The sequence below is a fragment of the Charadrius vociferus genome, unplaced genomic scaffold (assembly GCF_000708025.1).
Source record: "Charadrius vociferus isolate BGI_N301 unplaced genomic scaffold, ASM70802v2 scaffold722, whole genome shotgun sequence".
In the NCBI taxonomy this organism is placed as follows: Eukaryota; Metazoa; Chordata; class Aves; order Charadriiformes; family Charadriidae; genus Charadrius; species Charadrius vociferus.
The window spans coordinates 47,731-71,938 of NW_009647220.1; the positions used below are offsets into that span (position 1 = coordinate 47,731).

Genomic DNA, 24,208 nt, shown 5'->3' on the forward strand with positions numbered 1-24,208 from the left:
ACTGACAGGAGATATAAGACCTGAGCAGGTCGGTATCCTGGTGATACAGGAGGGAGCTTATACACCTAGGGAGAAGAGGGAACTACTAACAAAGGAAAACAGAAAGTGATTCATGGAGGGAGGGCATTCTTTGACCAGATACTGGCTCTGTCCAAGTATACCTGGAAGTCATAACAATTTTTGAACAAATTTACTCATTCTTTAGCTGCTAACTCTAAGGAGACTAACTTCCAAGTGTGTTCCATTTGTGCAAAACCACGTCTGAATGGCCCTGCCGTTCACAAAGCAAAGCAAAGATTTTGTAGGCAAGTAATATTCCAGAATTCCATTTTCCACAGAAATTTGGCAACTGAAGAAAACATTTTAATGCTGTCATCCAACTGCTGGTTTTTTGGTTTTGGGGGTTTTTTGGTGTGTTGTTTTTTGGTTGTTTTTTTTTTTTTACCCTTAACTGCAGTTCCAGGTCCATCACACAAAAGATAAAGCTTTTATCTCATGCCGACCTCTGTAATGTCCATGCATCCTGAAGTAAATATTATATTTTATCAGCTGTAACTTGGGTGCCACAGAGCACTTCATCATATTGCAAAAGCTTCTGCCTTATTTTAAGTACTGCTACTCCAGTAAGACTGACAGGCCATAGTATACTAACAGAGAAGGGACAAAGCCCTCACTGCTGATCCTAAAATAACTAACTTTTTTTATCTTTTTTTTTTTTCATTTAAAAACATGTTTAGTTCCTTTCAAATCATCTATCAGCCTGAGAAAAACAAAACAAAACCCTAACCCCACAACCAAACCTGAAAGTAAGAAGGTGATACAGAAACAAAAGACATAAATCGAAAATATTCATGGGTAAAAATACTGGTCATGGTTTTCCTACCTCACAACCTGATCAATACAGGGAATAGATGAAGTTGGGATAGAAAACACATTATGTGCCATTGGAATTCATAACCCAATGTTAACTTTTGAGCATATGCATCAACAAGTACATCTCTTACATGCAAGACACCCATGTGGAAACCACTATTCAGGTGGCCTAACAGGTTTCAGCTTGTTAGCAACAGATGTTGAATATGGTCATCTCCTTTTTAGTTTTCACTTTCTCACACTGAAAAACCCTGTGCATGAGATGAGTAACCATTCCTTCAGAGAGGAAAGATGCAAGCAAGGGTAACTACACACAGAGGGAAGCAATCCTGAAGAGATGGAGAGGGAGGAATGTATTAAAGTGATTGGCAGCAGCTATCTGTAGGACATTTGGGGAAATAACAGAGCATCATGTAGGTACTGAAATTTAGGAGGAATTAACAGAAATAGTGTACGAAAGGAAGAGATGGCAGATGATGTGGTAGGAAGCTTTTTCAAGGGTTATGTCAGAAGGCAGCTGAAGAAGACCAAAGCTATACAAACGACAGGCCTGTAAAAGGGGCACTGACCACGAATAACTCCTCAAGCACTGGGTAAAATTGTAGTCTTATAATGTAAGGAAATTAGTTGTTTGGTGAAGAATGCCTGGGCTTTCAAGGAAGTCAGCTCTTTGAAGCATGAAGGCAGCAGCACTTGCAGGAAAGCTCTGGAGTTAATGCATTTGACAGAAGCATCTGCTAGGTAGATCCCAGTGCTGCTGAAGGAACGTTGAGGCCAGGACAGCAGAAAGGCTGAAAAAGGTGCTACTGCCATGATTGCAGCTCCAGCAGTATGTTCCCAAACCCACAACAGAAAGGGTGTTCTGCCGGCCTGCAGACTGACTCCTATTCCTTTTGGCCTTGAATGAAGGCCTTACCATGTTAATGCTTCAGAGGATCCCAGGTCTGTGACTCTGTCCAGACAGTTGAAATAATACATACATGACAAGGCAATACTGACTGTGACTGTCCAAGACCAACAAAATGTGGGGAATACAGGTCAGTGTTTCAGTATGAGAACCTACAAAAAGTATTTCTGTGAAAGTTAAAGAAAAGGACACTGAAATTTCTAGTGGTTTGTGAAGGTAACTATGAGACATTGAAATTTAGGTTCAGTTACTAAAGCATGAAAGCATTTTGTTCCACCTTCAAAGCAAATCCTTTGTACCATAGCAGAGGCATTCCAAGATCTCCATGGTACCATAAGATACAGCTCAGTTTTAAGAGAGGCTTGAACGTCCTGAGAGGTGTTGGCAGTTTATTACACCTTTATGTGGTGGGGTTCAATCAATTTCAAACAGCAATAAAAATAATAATTCTATTCCAGCTGTTTCTTTCAGTTTCTGTCATTACCCAGTGCTTGTTCCAGTTTCAGAAATTAGATTATTTGGGACCTTTTAGTGCCAGCACTTCGCACAAAAACAGCTACCATGTTCCCACCTCCCACAATTCCTACTGACTTGTTTATCTTAAACAACTGCCACCATGATCCAATCCATCACCACCTGAGTTCACCAGTTAGCGCAGAATTAGTGGACAAAAAAAATAATATGTATCTGGCAGGAAAAGGCTATTAATCCCTTACCAAGCAAAGTGACATATCTGCCCATGTTTTCTCTGCTGCACACTGGACAAAACAGTTTTACAGAAACAATTGCCAAAATATTTCAAAGCACTCCAGTTCACCATGTCACAGATTCCTTTGTCTCTCTTCTCTATTTATGCTTCTGGTCCCAAAGTCTTTTTGCCTGTCTTTATTTCACCCTCCATTTTTCAAAAATAATCATACATAACTTAATAGCACTACACAATTTTTGTTTTGTCTTAAGCAAAGTTCACTCATTCTGGAATAAATACATGTTCAACACGACTGATGTTCTGATTACGTGATATAATACACAAGTAAACAAGGAAGAGAAGACACAACAATGCCATAGCTGTGAGGAAGATGAGGAGCCCAGCAAACAAAGAAGGTTTCAGAGGTAATTGGATCAGCTTGCCTTCTGCTGGAATCATGTTTGTGAGGCTTAGCATATAACCGAGTGACCACGCTATACTGCTGTTACCAACCTGAAATAAAGACAGAAGAGTCAGTCCTATTCCCATGGACTTTTCAGTCAAAGAAAAGAGGTTCCAAAAGCTCAACTGCTAATGCTGACAACTGCCCTTTATCTAGCAAGGATAAAACTTTAATGGAGTATACAAAGAAGATACAGAACCATTGTAAATTACCCTTTTTTTGTAGCTCCAGAGGATGCTAATAAAATTGGTCACTGGGCTAAAGAAGTGAGACACAGGTATTAGATGGATGGCTACAAAGATGTGTGGTATATGTGCAGACAGCCAGTTACGGGATTTTCTGGGCAAGAAACACACTTTAAAAAATAAAAAAAAAAAGTAAAAAAAAAAAAAATCAGCACTACTGTGTTAATTTCTACAACCAGCCTGTCAACTTAGCCAAATCCTAGGATGTTATTTAGTTCAAGCAAACAAAAAAAAAAAAACCACAGAGTCCCACCAACATGAACAAAGAGGAAGCCAGGGTAAAGTCCCCAAACCAGAAACTCTATTTATCATCTTTTGTTCCATGGTTGGTTTTGTACCTGCAAATGAAGCAGCAGTAGGCTCTTCCATTTAAAAAATAAACGTAAGTGGAAAATTACTTAGGAACAGGTGAAACAAAAGCAAAGAGGGTAATTTGTATTTGCCCCATGGTCCTAGAGCTGTGTTGTCTTTCCCAACTTCTAATTTGAGCAGAGTTTACCAGTTTTCCACTACCTTTTTTCATTAAATCATCATCCTGCCACTTGATAAGCCCAGGATCAAAGGGATAAGATAGAGTGCCCCTTGTCCTCCTCTCAAATTCTCAGGCTCCAATAATGGTTTGCCTATTTATATAAAACATAAATACACATCACTGCCTCCTGCAAATCAAATGATAACTTAAAAAAAAAAAAATAAAATCTATTGTTAAAAAGAGTGAAAAAATAAGGGGGGGGGAATATTTAAAGAGAAAACAGGTGAACTCATTAAACAAGGGCTAGCTACAAGACATGTTTAGTTTACACTCCAGCATAGGTTGCTTTCTTTTTCAAAGGGCCTGCACCACTTTCAGATCACTCCAGGTAGCTCTAGGATATGCTACAGGTCAGGCAAAGCTGAAGTTGTGTTCTTCTACAACCAACCAGCTCTCCCAAACTCATGTGGCTTTCCATTTTTATTACAGGTCATCCCACTCTGCTACTACAGAGATGAGTTTGCCTGAATGGCTGTCCCTTTAAGTAGTTTGCTTAAATTTAGGAAAGCAAATTTGAGAAAACAAACCTCTTTGGTTATTCTTGGATGAAGCTGAGGGATGCACTTTAATAAATTATTTAATGTCTTTAATGAACAGTTTTAAGCAGTTATCCACTGGATCTAGGAGACCATAAGGGCCTATAATATTTGGTCCTTTTTGTAGTTGTGTGTATCCTAATACCTTTTGTTTAACTGATAAAAAGAAAGCTACAGCAACAGGAACTTGAATACAACAGGTGAGCAAAGAGCTAAGATGGACCAAGGTGGTTTTTCATTACTAAGAGAAGGGAAGAAAACCTCTCATTATGAGGTTTAGAACTTTTACAAATTATCTAGCTCTAGATTTCAACTAGATCTTAGCAGTGGTTTAAGGTTCTTTTCACTGGTTGTGTTCACTAATTAGAAGAAAATATACTTCTAGCATAGGCCAAAAAAACCTTCCACTCTTGGAGGCAACTGTGCTGTTATCTCCGGAGTAGCTTACCTGATCAGTTATATTAGATCTTATTATTTTTAGTTCTTTGAAGGGCAGATTTAATTAAGAGAATGTAGTCTTTCTTTTTGAAGTTTCATAGTTACCCTAGTGCAAGATCTACATAACAAAGGTGTTAATTTCAAATAAGCCTTTTGGGTGTTCATTTTGCTCAGTACTTTTATAGTCTTGGTTAAATACAGAAAAGCGTTGCTGTGTTTGGCTGCTCTCATCTGCTGGGGACAATACAAGATATATGTAAATACCAAGACAAATCTGTCCACCCCCCCCCACCCCCCAGGTCCAGGTTAATATCCCAAAGTAAACTCTATGCCGATTTCCCAGTAGAAGGGCTAACTCTGCACACTCCTCCACAGCTGCTAATGGTTGTCCATCAGAGGACAAAATAAGGCAAGAAAATCCTACTTGATTACTTAGAGCACCAGTAATATAGTATGTCTGTCCAGAAATCATTGCTTACAGTTTGTCATTCACAGCTTGCCAGCATACCCTGCATTTAAAAATACTGCATGAAAATCTACAGCCTATTCTTTTGTTGGTTTTGTATGCAAGCACTGAAGCATTTCCAAACTGTACAGAGATTAAGAGACCATCTAGGATAAGGTTTTAGAATAAGGCTCTGTACAGTAGCAGAGAGGAAAGGATGGAGTCACAGAGCACTTGCGGGGACCACACTTCCTCACGTCACAGCCAGGCTTAGACAGTGGCCATGCCTTCTGATTTGGAAGCAAAGATTTCTTAGGAGTAGCTTTAGAATGGATACATACAGTTCGTTCCGAGTTTTTTAGTAGAAAATTTGAGGTCAGGGAAGACAGAAATGCAGCTATTACACAAACGTTGTAAGCCTTCTCTCTCTGCCAACTGAAAGCCAATACCCCATCAATATACACTCTTATTCCAGAGAACTGGATTACAGCACAGATGGATGTGTCAGCTGAGGATGAAAACTGCCCTAGTTGGTTCATCACCACTCACTGACAACAAACCATCTCTGCCAGCAGACAGAAAAGCAAGAGTTCTCCTGTCCAGCTTCGCAGGGTTAGCTCTAACTGACCTTGACTGGCGAGGTGTTTCAGGCAGATCACTGCCTAGAGCAAGCCACTACTTCAACAAACTGGGGTAAGGTTTAACACACAATTGTTTGATCCTTTTTTACAGTTCTTTAAAAGAATCTAGGCAGCATCTCCAAGTAATGCTGCAACCCCTGGAACCAGGCTGAAATTGCTACTGAGGCTAGAAAAGTGGCTTTGTCTTATGCCAAACATTTGACAATCATTTACAAAGGCTGTTTAACGACCGCTATATTTTTGTATGCTGCTGCATCTTCTGTGTCCTTCTAAATTTCTTTGAATTAAAATAACAGTAAGAGGAAATTATTATTACTCACCTCTTTTTGAAAATGTATCTGTGGCCAAGTTTCTGCATCAAAATTGTAACCATGTACGAGCAAGTAATAAATGAAATTGGCTGAAAAACAGTAGGATCTAGCATATAGTTCTTCAAATTTAGGCAGCATAAACTGGAGCTGAAAGCAAAAGGTTTTTTAAAAATATGTAAATTATGAAGAACAAATGCTTTTGTTTTTTATAACTAGAGAATACTTTGGAGTCTAATTAGAATTTATTAGCATTTTTCAGAAACACCAAGTAAAGTTGTGGACAACTAGATATGGAGACTTAGAAAAAGAAAGACCCTGACAGTGATATACCTTATGTGGTTAAAAATGAAAATAAACATAAAACTGCGCATAAAAGATTGAGAATGTTATGGTTCCTAGATTTTCCATGACATCTTTACAGCATGGTTAAAACTGTGGTAGTAAACCACAGCCACAAATCTCTAAGAGGATGACAGAGTCAACCTTGCATGTGGCGGGCAGCTATCAAGTGATAATGGTTAAGTTACAATAAGAAATGCTAGCAACAAAATGAATGCAAACAAGGAGCCAGTGTGGTGATCTGAGGTACCTTCCTGCAAATCTAAAATAGGTCTGTCGATTTATTCTAGGTTCACATTAACAGAGCTGAGATCAGAACAAGGCATAAGGAATATTGCAGGACTAGAAAAATACAGAGTTAAACCTCCATTAAATAAAGATGCCTGCAAGTTACATAGAACATGTTCTATCACAAGACCGTTCTTTGGATGTCAGTTGTGAGCTGGGGTGCTCATTTGGATCATGAGTATCAGCTGGAATTCACAGACCAAAGCAAAGTGCTCTGATCTCCCAGTTTGATCCAAAGTGTTGTAGCAAGTCCCAGTGGTTACAATAAGATCAGGATCTGAATATCACAGCATATGTGTAGAGACAGATCAAGCAAGCTGGAAAAATGAACTGCTGGGTGAAAGCTGTTCAGAAAAGGTCATGGATTTCCAGTTGGGGATGATAATGCTTTACTTGCTGTTCTTAGCATAAGTAGTAGCAAAAAATATGAGGCTATACCTTTCCCTCAGATGAATTCCATGAGGACAATAATAAAAACAATGAATTTGCCTTCCACCAGTAAAAAACTTTCAGGCAGCAGTGCTAATTCTACCTCATCAGCTTCAACTACACTACATCAGCTCTGTGCCACTGTGCACTCACAGATAATGTAGGATACAACTGGTAAGTACTAACTGCTTTGAATATATAGTGATAATCCTGATAATATGTGTGATTGAAGTGTGTTGTTAACGAATGTCAGTCTAGCAGAGTTTTACTTTAAAATTTAAAATGGCCTGTTCTATCAGCCTTCTAAAAACTTCCATTAGGGCAATCTCCAATCCCCTGAAATGCATGAATTTAAACCCACACATATTCAGTTGCAACACCCCTAACTATCTTTGTGACATCTCAGCTGTACAAAGCTTGAAGATAAAAAGAGGAAAATGCATGCACTGCTTGGCCACATGTCAACATAGGCTGGAAACAGCTTAGAATCATGGGGAATGAAATTTTCAAACCTAGTCCAAGTTTTAAGCATGCTAGAAATACTACATGGTTTAAAGCACAGTGAAAAAGCAATTATTGAGGTTGATATGGACCTTCTGAAAAGTTCTGAATCCTTGTCCAGTCCATACTCTTTTTATATCTCCCTTTCACAGATACAAACGAAAAAAAAATAAAATAAAATAAGCCAACTCACTTACCTGTGCCCAGCTTCGTGAACAGAAAAACCACATACTTGAATTGAAGTCAGCTAGGGAGAAGTGCCCAGATAAATTCAAAGCATTAATTGTATAGTAGAATCCTGAGAAAGCCTATGGAAAAGGAGTAGATGACAGTCCTGTTACTTTCAGAACGACAGAAATCAAAACCAAGCAAGCTCAAAAATAAATGCTGTGTTTGAAAACCTACCACAAAATTCCCTTTAACTTTTGGCTGATGGAATCCATTAAATGGACAGTATTCTCTGCCTCTGCAAGCAGTGAAGTTAAACAATAAAGAAACCATCTCCTGGCACAGACCTGGGTCTCCTGTTCCATGGAAGTTCACAAGCTGGTTTGGGTAGTAATTTGCTGGTCTCAGAGACTGTGTACAAAGGCTGCCAGAGAAGTACTTCATCGTTAATGTGGTATTATAATTCTGAGGGTAACATGGATTAACCACATTGGAACTGGTATTTGATTTCTGGAAAAACAAACAAACAAACCAACCCCAAACAATAAAGGCTACTCAAAAGCAAGAAAGACATAATTTGACATTAACTACAGGAATCTTTTTAAACTGCATACACATGCAGTTTTGTTCTCTTCTCTGTCATGGCTGATCACCATTGCTGACCATTGTAATTCATAGAAAATCCTTTCTCAAAAAAATCATCAGCAAGATCATCAAAACCCTTACAGGACCACTTGGGCCTTTTTGTCAAATGATATAAAACTCTCACCAATTTTTAACAAATATGAAGGTCTTTGTATGAAACCTAAGTGCATTTGTCCACAACAGAGCTCTTATTGGGGTCCCCAAACTCCACCAAAGGGAAGCAAACACAAGCCTAAGAACCTGCTCAGACAATTACTGAACACCTGCAAGGGCAACATAGCAAATGGGCTTAAACAGACCTGGAGCAGCAACGCTAAAAGCCTTTTCTCAGCTTCATCTCTCCCATAGCACTGGAAGCTGCGAGTGTAGACATTGTAGTTGTAACCATACAAATTCACTTTCAAGATGCTATTGAAGTTCTCCTGAGAGTCCTCTGGGATAAATGAAATTTGAGTGGAAGCTCCTCCAAGGTCCAGTGCACCCATAGTCTCTTTTCCGTAAGGATGGACCCATGTCCTCCAAAGGTTTCTCTACATGTAAAAATAAAAACAAGACTAATTAGAAATATCATCTGCTTGTTCTCTCTTCAAGCTTTTCTACTCTTCACTTAACTTTTTGAGATTTCTCCCCCCTCTTTGTCCTGCACCCTTTCCAAAAACTCTTAGAACTAAGAAAAACATGCAGATATTTTTTATGTAAGAGTGAAGTACTTTCACAGAGTGAAATGATCTTGAAAGATGGAAAAAGGAATGCAGTGTAGCTTTCAACTCAGAGGAGAGCACAATGATCAAAGCACAGGACTACCCAGATCAATGAATGCAGGGAACTGAAGTTCAGGTACCCATGAGATCTTGAACAAATCTGGATGGAAATAATATGAAGATTCGCTTGTTTCACAGATCACAGAATAGTCAGGGTCGGAAGGATCATGAAGTCCAACCACCCTGCCCGAGCAGGGTCACCTACAGCAAGCTGCACAGGACAGCATCCAGGCAGGTTTTGAATGTCTCCAGAGTGGGAGACTCCACAACCTCTCTGGGCAGCCTGTGCCAGCGCTCTGCCACCCTCAAAGTAAAGTTGTTCCTCCTCATGTTGAGATGGAACTTCTTGTGTTCAAGTTTGTGCCTGTTACCTCTTGTTCTAGGCAAGAAGAATTATTAAAGGAATAGAATATTAAGAGATCACACAGAAAAAGAGTGAAAATAGAGTGAAAAACACAGGAAAGTCAAATGAAAGCTCCATCAAAGTCAAAAGAACAAGTACCCCTAATCTGCACATTTCCTTCGCTGAAACTCCAGCAGCAACAAATCTGATCCATTCCACCAGCGTTTATCCCTATTACCCAAAACATCCCCCAAATTCTGTATCTGATCTACATAGTCATAGTGCAGAATATGGATTTTGTATGATTATCTACATCAGTATTTACTGTAGTATTATTTACTGAGTGTGATGATATGAATGTATACACAAGAAGGGAAAAGAAACTATGGGCTAGCAAATATACTCACAAGAAAATTCTACAGTGAAAGATTCCCATTAACAGCCCCTAGCAGAATTTGACTCTTAGCCCATTGTCACAAGAATGGTGAAAAGTTTCTCTCTCTCCTACTAGTGATATTCCACATGTAGGTCTTCACACAACTCTATATTAAACCAGCTTCACAGCAACTTGCAGTGCCTTCAGTAGTCCTTATGTATCTGCCATGTGGAATTTGATATTTGGATTATTAGGATTCATGTGGTAGAAGACTGACACCACCCTGAAGTTCATTACATCATTTTTGTTGCATGAAATACAACACAATGAGAAAAACTTTTCCAGAACATGCAATTCCAATACCATTTTTCTTAACTTTGCAAGAGTCAACATGTTCACCATGAGCTATTGCCCAGAGATCACCAACAACTAACTTCTGTTTCTTAATTGCAATGATCTAACAGGAACCATTCAACCCAGACAGCTAACAATACTCAGGGATTTGGTTGAAACTTCTTTCAACCTAGTGAGACTATCTGGAAGATGTGCAGTTAATGCTAAGGGCAGCACACAGCTGCCATGAATGCAGATGCCATGAAAGCAGTTGCTGATCACTTTGGTACACCTTTTACTGGGAATGAAATTGTACTTAATATCTATATATAAAAAGGGATCTTACAACACATTTGACTCCCTCTCTGCTATGAGGCTCCTGCCTGTCCCTATTCTGAGTTCAAGGACAACATAAGTATCTTTATATTGGTATCACTTTGTCTGCACAAGACATTTGGTATCACAGCTCACAGCCTGCAACTTTTCACCAATATTGGAATGAACTGTATGAGTGCTTTCTGGCTCAGAAGAGACACTTTTGGCCATATCAACTTAACCACCTTCACTGCTTCAGTCTTGCCTGCTTAAGACAAGTGAGCCAACACTGCCAAACAATTCAGAGTCCCTAAGCTGTGCAGGGGCTTAGCAACCACCTGAGGTTGTCTGCTCATGGAAAAGCAGAGGAAAACATCTTTAGTTGGCACCACTGTCAAGACAATCAACACCTGTCAACACTTAACAAATGCATTTAAGAGCAATGCAACCTCCCTTTGCCTAGGTAAGGCATCTGATATCATTTAGGGAAGAGCCCTGTTTTGTGAATCAACAATTTTACCTTTGCCATATCACATTTCTGTAGCATATTTTTTGATTTATGTTTGCTTTGTTCTATTACTGACACAAAAGGACCCTGTTATGTATTTCAGTGCAAAATGGAAGTTACAGCTGTGATGTTTTGACAGGCATGTCCTCTCAAACGTCTGATTTATAAGAAAGAAACAGTGAATAGCAAAGCATGCACTTTTTTCCACACACCTCTAAAAAATTGCCCATTAAATAGTTGGCTGTTATCCATCCATACACCCCTTCTTCTGGTCCGGTTATGATTTGTGCACCCCTAAATTCGAAGGGTTGTGCTCTGAAGTAGTTTTGAATGCTTGCAAGGACTTCATTGGCTGCCGTTTCATTTTGCAACCTAACCAATTCAAAAAACATGAGACAATGAGCATCTGGAAAGGCAATTTCATGTTTATTGTTCACTGACTAGCAATTCAAACTCCTACAAGCACCTAATAAAAACCAGACAATGTTTCCCTAAAGGGGAAGCTTATGATAGGGAACGGCCAAGTATCCAGCATCATTTCAGCAAGGAACTCCCCCACTATGTACAAACTTCACTCTTTTATCATACAAGTTCACAGGTGTTTTGTTTCTTATATGTATTCTCTTTAGTGAACTGAGTGCTTATATGACAGCTGTTGGATAAAACAGTCCTGGAGCCTTTCTTCCTACTCCGTTTAGCCACGGAACAAACACAAAAAGCCAGTTTATGCCAGGGCTAAAGCCACAGACACACCCCAAAAGCCACATTGCACCACATTCACACTCAGAAAACTCTGCAGTGTCTAGCTTTAATCTGCCTTTGCTGCCCACAGATACACATAAACATCTTTTTGCATAACAATTTTCAGACAGGTATGGAAGAGAAAATTAAACTCTTGCCTTCTCCAAAATAAAGCAAGCATTTCTTTTCAATATGGCATAACAGAGGACTTTTATACAACCCCACTTTCCTTAACAAAAAAAGTTAATTGAATTAAATTGGCTGGGCTCCATTTCCTTTTGAGATGGACAATTCATAATGGATAAAAATGTGTCCTGTACATTTTCCGCATTGTGTTTTCACAGACTGCTATGCTAGTATGCATACAGAGGAGTTCAAGTTTCTGCCATACCTCAATAGTCTCATGCCAGCTGTAGCCCCCAGATAAACAGAAGTGTTTTTATGCAGATGAACCGGTATTCTCTCCTTGACTTTATTCAGACAGTCATCAAAAGGTTTGGCAAGAGCTCCAGGATTACTCTCATAGCTGGATATACCAGGGCCTAAAAGAGAACAAGTACCTTGATTTCATTCTGCTTTGCCCACCACAGATTATCCCAATTAGCAAACAGGTGTTAAGAGAAAGAGATTTCCCCCTTCCCTCCTGTAATTGCAAACAAGGATAGGATGGTTGAAAACTATGAGTGCCTAAAGAATAAACAAGGTAGTGACTGTCTCAGCTGTGTAAGACAGAGAAGATACTTGCAAATTGCTCACCTGTATTTCTGTGTGTATACATATACACCTATAGTACCATACCTACAGTAAGATATACAGTATAACTATATACCAGCACAATGACAGCAGTGCTATATTCATGAGGAAAATAGGTTTACTGATGGCAGATGTTGTAGAAAATAGCATGTCTAACGGATGTAAAACTTCTCTGATCTGCTAAAGTATAGAAAATCCCTCCTTCTACAACCTAAGGCAAAGATTACCTAATCTGGTTTGCCACAACTGTCATGGACACCATGGCACCTCTACAGCTAACTGCTCTCAACTGAAAAGAAAACAAAGAAGCTTCTGCAAGGAATTGCTGGAGAAATTTCAAGATGTACACAAATGGCTCTTGAAGTCATAGAGGTACAAGTCTAGGCTGGTGCATGAACTACTAAGTATTTCACAGCTTTCCAAATTTCCAAAGCCTTCAAATAACAGGAATGAGAGTTACACTGCATAAGGCATAACTATTTGAACAATTAACATCAAAGTCTTTCCTCCCTTGCTCAACACTTCAGGGACCATCAGGATGTCAACTTGTTCAGGCTCAACTTGGGTGTGAATAAAAACATTCCTTGCTAAAATTCCCTAGGTGACGAAGTTGCACAGGGAGAAATCCAGGCATTCCCATGAAGTCACTGCCCCACAGAGAATGACTCTGCCAGAAGTCCATCTAGTTCTCCTGTAACAGCCACCTCTCTCACAAGCTGATCCCAAGCTAAGCAAAAGGTGGCCCTTATGGAGTTAAAATGAGAAACCATTTATGTTCAGCCACATTACGTTGATAAAAACAGAAGAAAAAATATGTTAAAAAAAAAAAAAAGACTCTACTCTCCACCACTCCCTTTTCCACAGTATGAACTTCAACATAAACATTACCATGTCATCATTAGATGTTCACAGCCCTGGTTTGCAATAAGTCTTTCTAAACATCTTCAGTCTAGTACAGGCAGGACTGAAGCTGGAAGGAAAGCTGTTACCAGAGGAAAACAGAACTGCAACTGCTGTTTCACATCCTCAGCAACTGCTGTTGGCTCATGCTCCCTTGGTGGCAGCAACCTCCATTTCCCAGTGTTCAGATAGAGCAGGTCATAAGGCAGTGACCATTTTGCTCTGGACACCTGCCTGCTTTGCCGATGGTTAGAGCCTGACCAGGACAGATTACTCGCACTATATAGAAAGGATTTTGATTTGGGGCTAGCTCCTACCCACAGGGGCAGAGGTACCTAATAAAGGCAGAAATGAAAACATAAAACCACCATGGAACTTACAGAGTAGTTGATCACCTGACTTGCAGTTTCAGTAGGTATGTGAAAGTCTGCCTCTCAGTATGCCCAGAACCATCCCCCAATTTAAGTGTTTAAGGCTATGGTTAGAGGGTCACTAAAGAAACACCGACAGATCTGTTCACCACTGCCCCCCACAGCTTAGCTGGGGACCTCTCCCATGAGCCCTCTGTCCAATGCAGAGTCACCCAAGACTGGAGCAGTGAACCCTGGTGATTTTGTACACTGGAGGATGAGGAGTACTTTGGTTGACTATGGTTAAGGCCCCTCTGGACCTGAACAGTTCACAGCAATTTGGACTCCTCCGTTTTGAAATTTTTTGTATTCCCCATAGGTAAAAGAAAATCTGAAACCATTAAAGCAAATTCACAAAGTAGTCCTCTGTCATTTTTTGAGGAGAAAAATAATGCGGTTTCTCTGTGCATTTTTCTCACACCAAAATTCCTAAAGGCAACATTCCTAATGAGTCAAGACATGAGCTAGCAGAGTGTACCCCCCACCTTGGCAGGCTAGCCGCCATTCCTGCAGTCTATAAGGACACACCATCAGGCACGCGACAGTGCATTACTTCTGTGCACATTACACTTGCTTTCCTTTCCTTTCTAAAATTGCTAAGAATGTCCACACATAGATTTAACGCTGAACATAGATAGAAATGTCGGTGCTGTTAGGAAACCATTGCTTTCTACTCATCTCCTCATTACTCATGGACCTCTGTTGCTACATCTCCAGCACCTATTTCCAGGCACAAAGAGGGACGCAGGATTTTGCATGATCATGACTGAGAGAGAAGGAAAGGGAAAAATTCTCTTTGAATTCCAGTTACTATCCAGTTACTATCCAGTTACTGAGACTTCCTGAGTTGCCCCACCTTCTCCTCTTACCTAACTTGCAAACCCAAACCACAACACTAAACAAAGTGATACTGCTGAAGTCAGTACCTTAGAGGATAATCTAAAGCTCATTTAATTCAGAGTAGCAGATTTTACGAAGTTTGGCTTCTTACAGAAATCCCTCATGGATTAGCTACTGTTTAATAATGTGGATTTCTCTCCCCTGTCTGGCCACCTGCCTTCATAAAATGTGTGGAATTTTGGTACCTTTGAACGCTTAGTCAAATGTCACTGAAGTTGACTAAGAGATTCAAAAGCTGTTACAAAGGAATCCACAATAAGCTCTTAGAACATATACCTAACCATACTGGACTGTCAGCAAAAGTCAGCCTAGTCTAGTAGCATCGTCTCTCTGAGAGGAATCAATGCAAAACCTCAGACAAAAGACAAGGCAAGTAGCCAGTCATACTTGTGGGACACAGAATCACACAATCACAGAATGGTAGGGGGTGGAAGGGACCTCCAGAGATCATCTAGGCCAACCTCCCTGCCAAAGCAGGTTCACCTAGAGCAGGTTGGACAGGAACCCATCCAGGTGGTTTTTGAATAGCTCCAGAGAAGGAGACTCCCCCCCCTCTCTGGGCAGCCTGTTCCAGTGCTCTGCCACCCTCAAAGTAAAGACATTTTTCCTCATGTTGAGATGGAATTTCCTGCTTGTGCCCATTGCCCCTTGTCCTGTCACCAGGCACCACTGAAAAGAGTCTGTCCCTATCCTCTTCACATCCACCCTTTATATATTTATAAGCATTGATGAGATCCCCTCTCAGTCTTGTCCAGGCTAAACAGACCCAGGTCTCTCAGCCTTCTTGGAGTGTACAAGTACAGGTCTTCCTGAGCCAAAGGCCAGACCTCCATATTTGGTACAACTATGACATCCTGTCAGAAAAAGTTCTGCAACTTAGCTATTTTGCTTGATAATTTTATAGGTGCTTCCTAATTCTGTAGTACGGAAAAGCTCTTCCTGTTCACCTTCTGCATGCCTTTCATAATTTCCCCTCTGTTGCCTCTTTCCAAGTAATTAGAACAATTCCAGATGAACTGTGCAAGTCTTGTTTCTCTAGGAAACCTGACTCAAACAGCAGGGTTTTTTTTAAAAATCACTGACTTCTGGAAAATAAAAACTAAGTTGTCAAACTCCTATAGCACAGCTTACACCCATTTTTGCCTCCATCAAAATTAACGGCTAACATCTAACAAGGGCTAGATCCCCATTCTTCTGAAAGACTTTTTATTCCAAGCTATTTTTAAATATATTTTATACTTTCCTTTTAAAAGAAGTTCTTTCAGGGCACAAAGACTAAACATTTACATTCTCCATAGATAGAATTCTCTCTACACCAATTATGCACTACAATGGAGTAAATAAATTTTAGCTATAATTTCCTCTCTCTGTTGCAGATTAGAGCACCCTCTGTATCAGTAGAAGGACTGATGCTGACAGATATAGACATAGTCTTAACAGTTCTTGCTCCCCAGCACTGAAAAAGGGAACACGGTGGAAAAAACCCCACCAGTATAGGCTTGCAGATAACCTCTTCTTGGAGGATAGAAAGAAATAAGGAACTTCCATTTGAACTCACCTTTCACACTGCACTTGAAGTTCTGGCTTACTACTCCTGTGTCATTTTCTTTTTCTGCTGGCCATTCATAGACGTAGACTGTAGTCCGAGAGGATCCAGCATCAAAGACTATTCCATACTGGGGAGAAAAAAGTAACACACAAGACACAAACAGTGACAGCTTAAAAGCCCATATGCAGCTGTACTTCTTTGTACCATCAAACACTTCAGAAAATGTATGCAAAATATATTTACGAGAGATTAATTCTAGTGTTAGTCACATAGGCATGAATCCAGCAGCCAAGCACAGAATGAATCTGGCTGCAAAACAAAGAACACACTAAGTATCTTCAATAATGAATTCAGTGGGGATGCAGAATGATCATCTGCTTTCAGCATCAGGTTCAAAATCCACACTGACACATAAATAACACTGTGTTAGGACCTGATTTTGCAGCAAGTTCAGTTCCCATTATCCCAGCTCCACTCTCTGGACACTGAAGGGTTTGATACCTAAAGCACAGGCTTTAGATTCAAGGATGCACAAGGGATCCATAAAGCTACAAGCAAAGACGTAAAGTACATAATAGCCCACAGTGAGGATGATATAACAAGTCTAGTTCTTTTCTAATTGCCCCATAAACCTCTCCCTTTGAGTGGTTTAGGCAGTCTACCTGAGAGTTTGCCACTGAAAACAGGCTGTGTCAGAGCAAAAGACATCAAAGAGGGAATGGGTAAGAGAATCAATATTACCCCATGTTTATTTATGAAATAAATGAAAAATATTTAAGTGACTTGCCCCAGGCCACTTGGACTGGTTTCTCCATCCCATTCCACTGCTCACCAGACCAGTCTTCCCCCCTTTTCAGTCTTTTATGGCAGCAGCAAACTGTAGCAACTGGGAAGGCAAACTGCATGAAGGGAAGAAAACCACTATTTTGCTTATCCTCTTTATGATCCCTGAAGGTACGTGTAGCTGCCCCCTTCTTCCAAAGTCATCTAATTGGTAGGAATCACACAGTGTAGGGTTCATTTCTGTCAACTCTTTTTTCTTTAAGAAAAGACAGATGCCCAGGAGCCTGACAATACTGTAAAATGAGAGCAAAGCAGTAACAGCCCCTGCAGCAGGCCGATAAATTTCATCCCACTGTTTCCCTGTGGAGCCTCAAGTCTGACCAAGAAAGATCACTGCTTCAGGTGGCAAACCATTCAGCTTCCATACCTCATTAGTTCCCAGCTTCCACTGTAATCCTACCAACCCCTGGATGCCAAAGAATTACCAGCAATACCGGTCTAGTCTGTTTCCTAGAGGACTGCTAGATAATGAGTTTCATTTATATTTATCAAGATGATATTTACCCTGATACAGGTAAAAGGCTCCACAGATAGTATCAAACCACTACACCATCAGGTTCCATTCAAGTAACTACCTTAGCAAATATACTTTTGAGTGGATTCCCCCTCCTTGAAAGAGAGGTGAGCACTCTGGAGACACATACTACAGTAATGGTCAATCTGCTCAATTGCTATTAATTAAATCTAGTCTTGGTCAGCTCAAAGTGCCAACCGTAAGCTTTTAACTTGGCTACTTTTAGAGCTAATTATCATGCCCAGCTACAGCTGGAAGATAATGCAAGTATTTTTACCTCAGCTAACTGTGGGGCTTTTCGACCTACTTCCATCCTCCTCTGCATTTCCTCCTGAAAGTAACAGATTTCCATCTCAGAGTAGTGGTATGCTTTTCTGAACTAAAGTGTGACTGACAATTTTATTTTCTTCCTCCTCCTATTTTCCTATACAGCTTCCTGTTTCCTTTAAAAAAGATGCTCGTTTTTGAAAAGGACACTTCGGCCCATTTCAGGGTGATTCCTGAAGGTCCTCAAAACTTACATAAGTTCACTCTGTGTGAACTGGCCCATGCAGCCTCATGAAGTGGTCATCAGTGAGCAGCCTACTAGATGTTAGGACTAAGATTAATCTTTAATTAAAAAAACAAACAACAAAAAAAAAAACCAAAAAAAAAACCAAAAACCAACCAAACCAGAAATGATAGAGCATGTGGCATTTTAGGAGGGTAAGAGAATTCTACATGCCTTGTCTCAGCCTGCTGCCCAAGATAAACTGGTTGAATTAAAATTCTCCGGTGACATTACATTTCTGTCCAAGTTGCAAGTCAGATCACTTTTGGCTGCCCTTTAAGGACTAGCAACACCTTCCTGCTTTGAAATGCACTGCATGGGGACTGACAGCACAGGCAAACCCTTATCCTGGGCTAGCAGCTAGTAAAGAACAGAGCAACTTTTTCTCCCTCCTTTCCTCTCTACTTCAACTTTCCCACTGAGGATTTCCATCATCTCTACTCAAACACCAGTGGAAAGCAATAAAGGCCTGGTGATTCCCTAATACCCAAGAACTGCACCATCTAGTCAATGGATTAGATTAGTCAGACAGGGCAGGGAGACAATATTAACCCAGAAAAGCTTCAGAGTTCTGGCTTCTGGTCCAGTAGAAGGAAGAAAAAGAAAATAAAGGAAGGAAAGAAGGAAGGAAGGAAGGAAGGAAGGAAGGAAGGGAGAAAAAAAAAGGAAAGAAAGAAAGAAAGGAAGAAAGAAGGAAAGAAAGAAAGAAAGAAAGTGACTTAAAGAAAAATGCTTATTTTGGGTTTTACTGTTGCCTGATGTACCTCCAACAGAGGTGACCATGCTGCCTACAGCATGAAGTAAATGTACCACTTTGCTTCTTGGGTCTGGCAGAATACTGACTACTGTACACACTTGCTAGAAGCTAAATGAAAAGTAAGGTAAGAATAAACCAGACTTTTTGCCTCTAAAGGTGCACTGATACATCTTTTTTTGGCTGCAGCTGGACTGACTAAAGAGACAACTACTCCCTCCCCTATCAACTGTCTATTCTTCTCATGCAAGAGGGAAGGCTACCTGTGTGAGTGACAACTACCGATACTGTTTCAGAAACAGTTTCATGCTGTTCACTCAACCAATTTGGTTGTGGCCCAAACAGATAACGGATATTCATATGAATGGCTTTGCAAGTACATCCTGAAGAGTAGTAATCCCAACAGGGAAGCAAGAACAAGCCCCAGGATTAATCACCTTTTCAGCCTGAATACCATTGCCATAGGAGGATGTACAGATGCACAAACAGGCACAGTTATGACAGCTCACCTGCCTTCCACTCACTTTGGAAAACTGCCAGGAGAAGCTAACAAGCTAAACCAGCTACACGGAAGATGGAGACCACAAAAGTAGACCCGTGCTAGAAGCACACTTCACTTCAGCTACATAGCTTTGAACTACTTTTAACCAAGTATAACACCCACAAACAAGGCAAAACACTTCCTAAGAGCCAGAAGAGAGGTGCAAAACTTATGTGTAAAAAACTGTAGTACCTGGAGAGGCAAATTAACGGAACACAATAATGAAGGGAGAGTTTTTTCTCTTTAGGGGTCACAAAACATGGGTAGACAAACACATTTTTTTGACTGGTACAAAAGTTCATTACATTCAGAGCTAGCATCATTTACAATTCTGGACTTCTTCATAAACTGTGTCACTAAGGATGTTTGTGCTCTCTTCATCAGTTTTCTGACTCCACGGTGTGTGCCAACAAGTCACGAGCTCTTTCAGCGCCTCAGATTCATGCACATGGACAGGTCCTTCCTTCTCAAATCACTGGCTGAATCTTCACGTAACTCAACCACCAAGGAACCAAAATATTTAATTTTGCAACAACACTTTAAAACATCGATGGTGCAGCAGATAATGTATCTCTTGTGCCACAAAGGAATGAACCTGGACGCTCTCAACTTGCATCCTGGGAAAGAACTATTATGCCACAGATAACACAAACTGTAGTTATCCTTCAGTAGCTGTTTTGGTTTCATGGAGCAGAGCCAGAAGAAGAACAAGGCCATATACAAAGAGTAAGTCTGTTTTCGTCATGGTACTGCCATATTTAACCAACTGCTAACTTCTGGACACTGCCATTTCCAGGTTCCATCACTTCAACTAATTACTGGAGGGTTTCACACTGGCATACCAATGTCCTCCCTCTGCTCCTGAAGAATTACTGCTTGCAAGTGTTAATCAGTCACTGAGGATTATTCAGGAATCAAACATATGGTCCTCCATATCAACTGGGATTTTCTGCATTGGCAGCCCAAAAAAGAAATCCAAAGCCAAGGCACAGAGCAGAGGAAGCATAAGTCTTCCTCCAGAACCAGCCATGAAGCCGTTGTGATTCAGGATGCAGACCTCCCACCTAAACCAACTCCGATGTTTGCTCAAAAAGTAAGGTACACAATGTTGTCATTCAGAATGAGAAACTGAATTAATGACAAACACAGGTGATGTGTAGGCTGTCTTTTAGATAGTGGCCTCTGCCTGCATGTCAGTCCAGTCTTGCTTGCATGAAAACTGTCAGGATGTAAGGCTGCTGTAAGCAGAGATTTGGGGCACAATAGGGAGTAAATTTGAGGCACTGTATCCCCATGCAAGATCTGAGCACACACGCCCTGCCACACCACATAAACACATTAAACTAGTATCAGAATACAGTTTTATCCCATTGTCTGACTCATATACCACCAAATGATGCAGACAAAGCCAAAGGTGTTTATAATCCCATGAAGCATAATGAGACATTAGCCTATCGCTATCCTTATGTGAACTATCCAGTTAAACACATACACAGAAGGAAAGGTAGAAAGAACTTCAAAGGATCTGACAAGGTTTATATGGTTGTAGGGGAAAAAACATGGGAAAAAACAGAGAACTCAAAATGCCAGACTGCAGAGCTTCCCTCGAAGGCTAATTTCTACAGCTTTGTCCTCAGTCGTGTACGTCTCACTGAAGAATCTGCACACATACTCCAGCAGCACAAGGCAAAGCCTGAATTCCAACATATTTCAGTTTGTCTTTTTCAGTTTGCTCTGCCCCTCCTCATGAAGCTACTTTGCCTCTGTTAATATCCAGCAAGTCCCAACATGAGGTAAATCATAAAGTGCGCACTTACAGCCCAAATGCTTTTGATACACAGGAGCAGTTTGTAAAGATTTCAGCATAAACTTCCTAGCAGTGCTTGGGGGGCAGAATTTAAACTCAGGGTATTTCCCACTTCAAAAATATTTTTAAATTACTTCCAATCTCTGGCAAAAATAAAAAAGCAGTGGCATATTCTCATCGTTTGGCCTTTCAGCCTTGGAGAAGACATTGTGCTATAGGCATCACAGACGAGAATCAAGGAATGCTTTTCCTGCTTTGCCACTGACTCTGTGATCTTGACCAATTCTCTTTTTCTCTCAGCCTCAGTTTACCCATGACGAAGATGTGATTAAACACTAATTTATGGCTGTAAGCTCATTTGAATCACCCAATAAAAATAAGTTTAGAAAGGAGCATTATTAAATATCAGTTCAAAACATTGTTCCCCTTCCTTACGTATTCCAAGACTTACCTTAAGCCCTGGGGAGAGGATATGTTGCTGATTTATCTGAATCACTGCAATAGCAATAACAAGAACTATGCTTAGAAAAAGGAACACTTGGGCAACAACACCTGGGGTTCTGGTGAGCATCCTGAAACAACAAAAAGGGAAACACTTAAGGAATGTGAAAGGATTCAGTGATTCTGTCTTAAGGCCTGAAGCCCTGAATCAGTTGACACTCTTCATAAAATCTCATTTCATCAACTAGATTACACTACATGAAAATTCTGTGATGTCCTCAAGAACTGCCTGGTGTTTTGCTACCACAAGCTTTTTATTGTCTAGAAAGGGTGTGGCTATATTGTTATGCTAATGAATGCTAGATTTCACCCTCAGGTGCCAGTCTGGTCATTTCCAACAGTGCCTACATGTATATGCGTGTTCACCATCTCCCATTGCCTTAGGAAATGAGAGCAATGGGCAGGCTGAGGCTAGCGCATGCTCAGTGATCCCATGTATGCCTACAACACAGCCACAGCCACAGCCATGCAGACACAATGCAGGCAGCTGCTGAGTACCAGCCGGGTCTTTCTGCCAGAGATGCAAGGACGGGGTCTATAAGGCTGCTTCAGCAAGAAACAAGATTTTAAGAACATTAAAGAAGGCATCTTGCTTCTAACTGCTGATGTGTTCATGAAGTATCTTTGTGTGCATGTGTGTGTGCATATTAATGTGGAGCCTATTATTATCACCCTGCACTACACAAAAGATATACAGTTTAACTCACAGATCTCGCCATGAAAAGTTACTAAAGCTAAGTAAATTTAAGGTGTAGTTATGTTAGACAAACCCAAGGATGAAAGGTTTTCTAGAATTCAGATGTGGTTTAGGTTTCCTGTAACTTCTGTTCATCCTTTGTTTTCACACATCCCTGGCCAGACAGCTCTTCACCCCAAAATGCCTTTCAGTACCTCCAAGTACTGAGAATCCTTGTGTGAAAAATTCTTATGCTCCACAGGGGTTGAGGAGGAAAGAGGTGGCTGGTGGGAGATGGCAAGCTTAGAAGTTTCAAGGGAACACAAAAAGGAGACCTTTCCTGCTTTTCTCATTTTCAGAAACCAGTTATTTTGGCATAGAAATATCAAGCTAGCTTGGCATGATCTATCCTGACTCCTGGCTCCTAATTATTTCATACTGATGGTGGAGTATACCAGTGGCTGTTCAGGGCCACCCTGCTGTTTTAGCAATTGGCAATGCCAATCTATGCTGAGGACAGGAGCTAAAAGGTGGTCTACAGTCCACAGCCACAGCACACTGGGTCAGCCCTGTTGTACCTGCAACACATGGTCTTCTCCTTAGCTCCAACCAGAGCCAGAGGGCTGGGGGGAAAAGGAGAACAAATGCTTCTTCACACAGTTTCCATGTACTAAACCCCATGGGTTCTTCAGCCTGTATACCCATGGTCCAACATCTGTGTTCGCATTCAAAAGAGAAGCAAGTTATTTGTTTTGTCCGGGCACTAGGTTCACTCTGAGCTTGGCCCACTGCTGCTGCTTTCCAGGTCTGCTGATTTCGGTTGTGGAATCTAACCCAGATTGGCTTCTGGAAACTCTTCATTGCAGCCCGACACATCTCACTTCCAGAACAACTTTTTTTTCACACTCATTAACCCCCTTTTCTAAATCCATATGGACTCCTTGTTTAGTGCCAATCTACTCTTCCAATACTTTCTTTTCTTGGTTTGGTAATAGCTTTATTATCTTAATCAACCAGCCACACTATGATTTATTTACTGCTGTCCATTGTTTTACAATGCTGAGGCATTCAAACATCATGTACACAACGCATAAATGACAGAATAAAATCTTATTTTTACTATTAGAAAATATGTTAACACCTAAGATGAATTCTCCCTGTAACCTGTGGATTGTGTAAGGACATACTAATTAGAAGCATTTATACAAATCAATTACTTTTTGAAAAGAGACAGCAGATTTTATCTATACATTTATGAATAACCATCTGGATAAAATACTTGTCTTTAGGGGAAGAAAAAGTCTTTTTCTTTAGCTTTCAGCTGTACATGGAATTATCTATTATTGTAAAGTGACTGAAAGAGAACTATTTGCTTGCAACCTCATATATACCAGTCACTCCTAGATCAAAGCACTCGTGTTCAGCACTGGAAAAAATAAGTAATTATCAAAGAAAGAAACACTCAGGGCAAATGACTCTTTGAAAAACTAAAGCACTACTAAAGAGCAAAGCAACAACCACTATTATACTATTAACACTTAAGAACACCCATGATGATTGCTGAAATATTTTCTGCTGCATCCATTTGTAAAGGAGAAATTAAAATCTTGGTTTGTTGAATTTCTCATGTGCTTCCTTGGTATTGGGACTTATCTTCTCAAAAAGCTTTTTTGACAGGGAGCAC

General features: G+C 40.4%; 1 protein-coding gene across 1 annotated transcript; it reads right to left on the bottom strand.

The window, feature by feature from the left end:
- Positions 1–2,750: 2,750 nt before the first annotated feature.
- Positions 2,751–21,918, bottom strand: ENTPD3 (ectonucleoside triphosphate diphosphohydrolase 3). The gene is made up of 9 exons (XM_009879586.1): positions 21,799–21,918; positions 16,348–16,465; positions 12,218–12,368; positions 11,298–11,457; positions 8,749–8,979; positions 8,042–8,314; positions 7,834–7,944; positions 6,089–6,226; positions 2,751–2,981 (listed from the first exon to the last, which is right to left on the bottom strand). The coding sequence occupies exons 1-9, from the start codon at positions 21,916–21,918 to the stop codon at positions 2,751–2,753; spliced, it is 1,533 nt and encodes a 510-aa protein (XP_009877888.1).
- Positions 21,919–24,208: the final 2,290 nt, after the last annotated feature.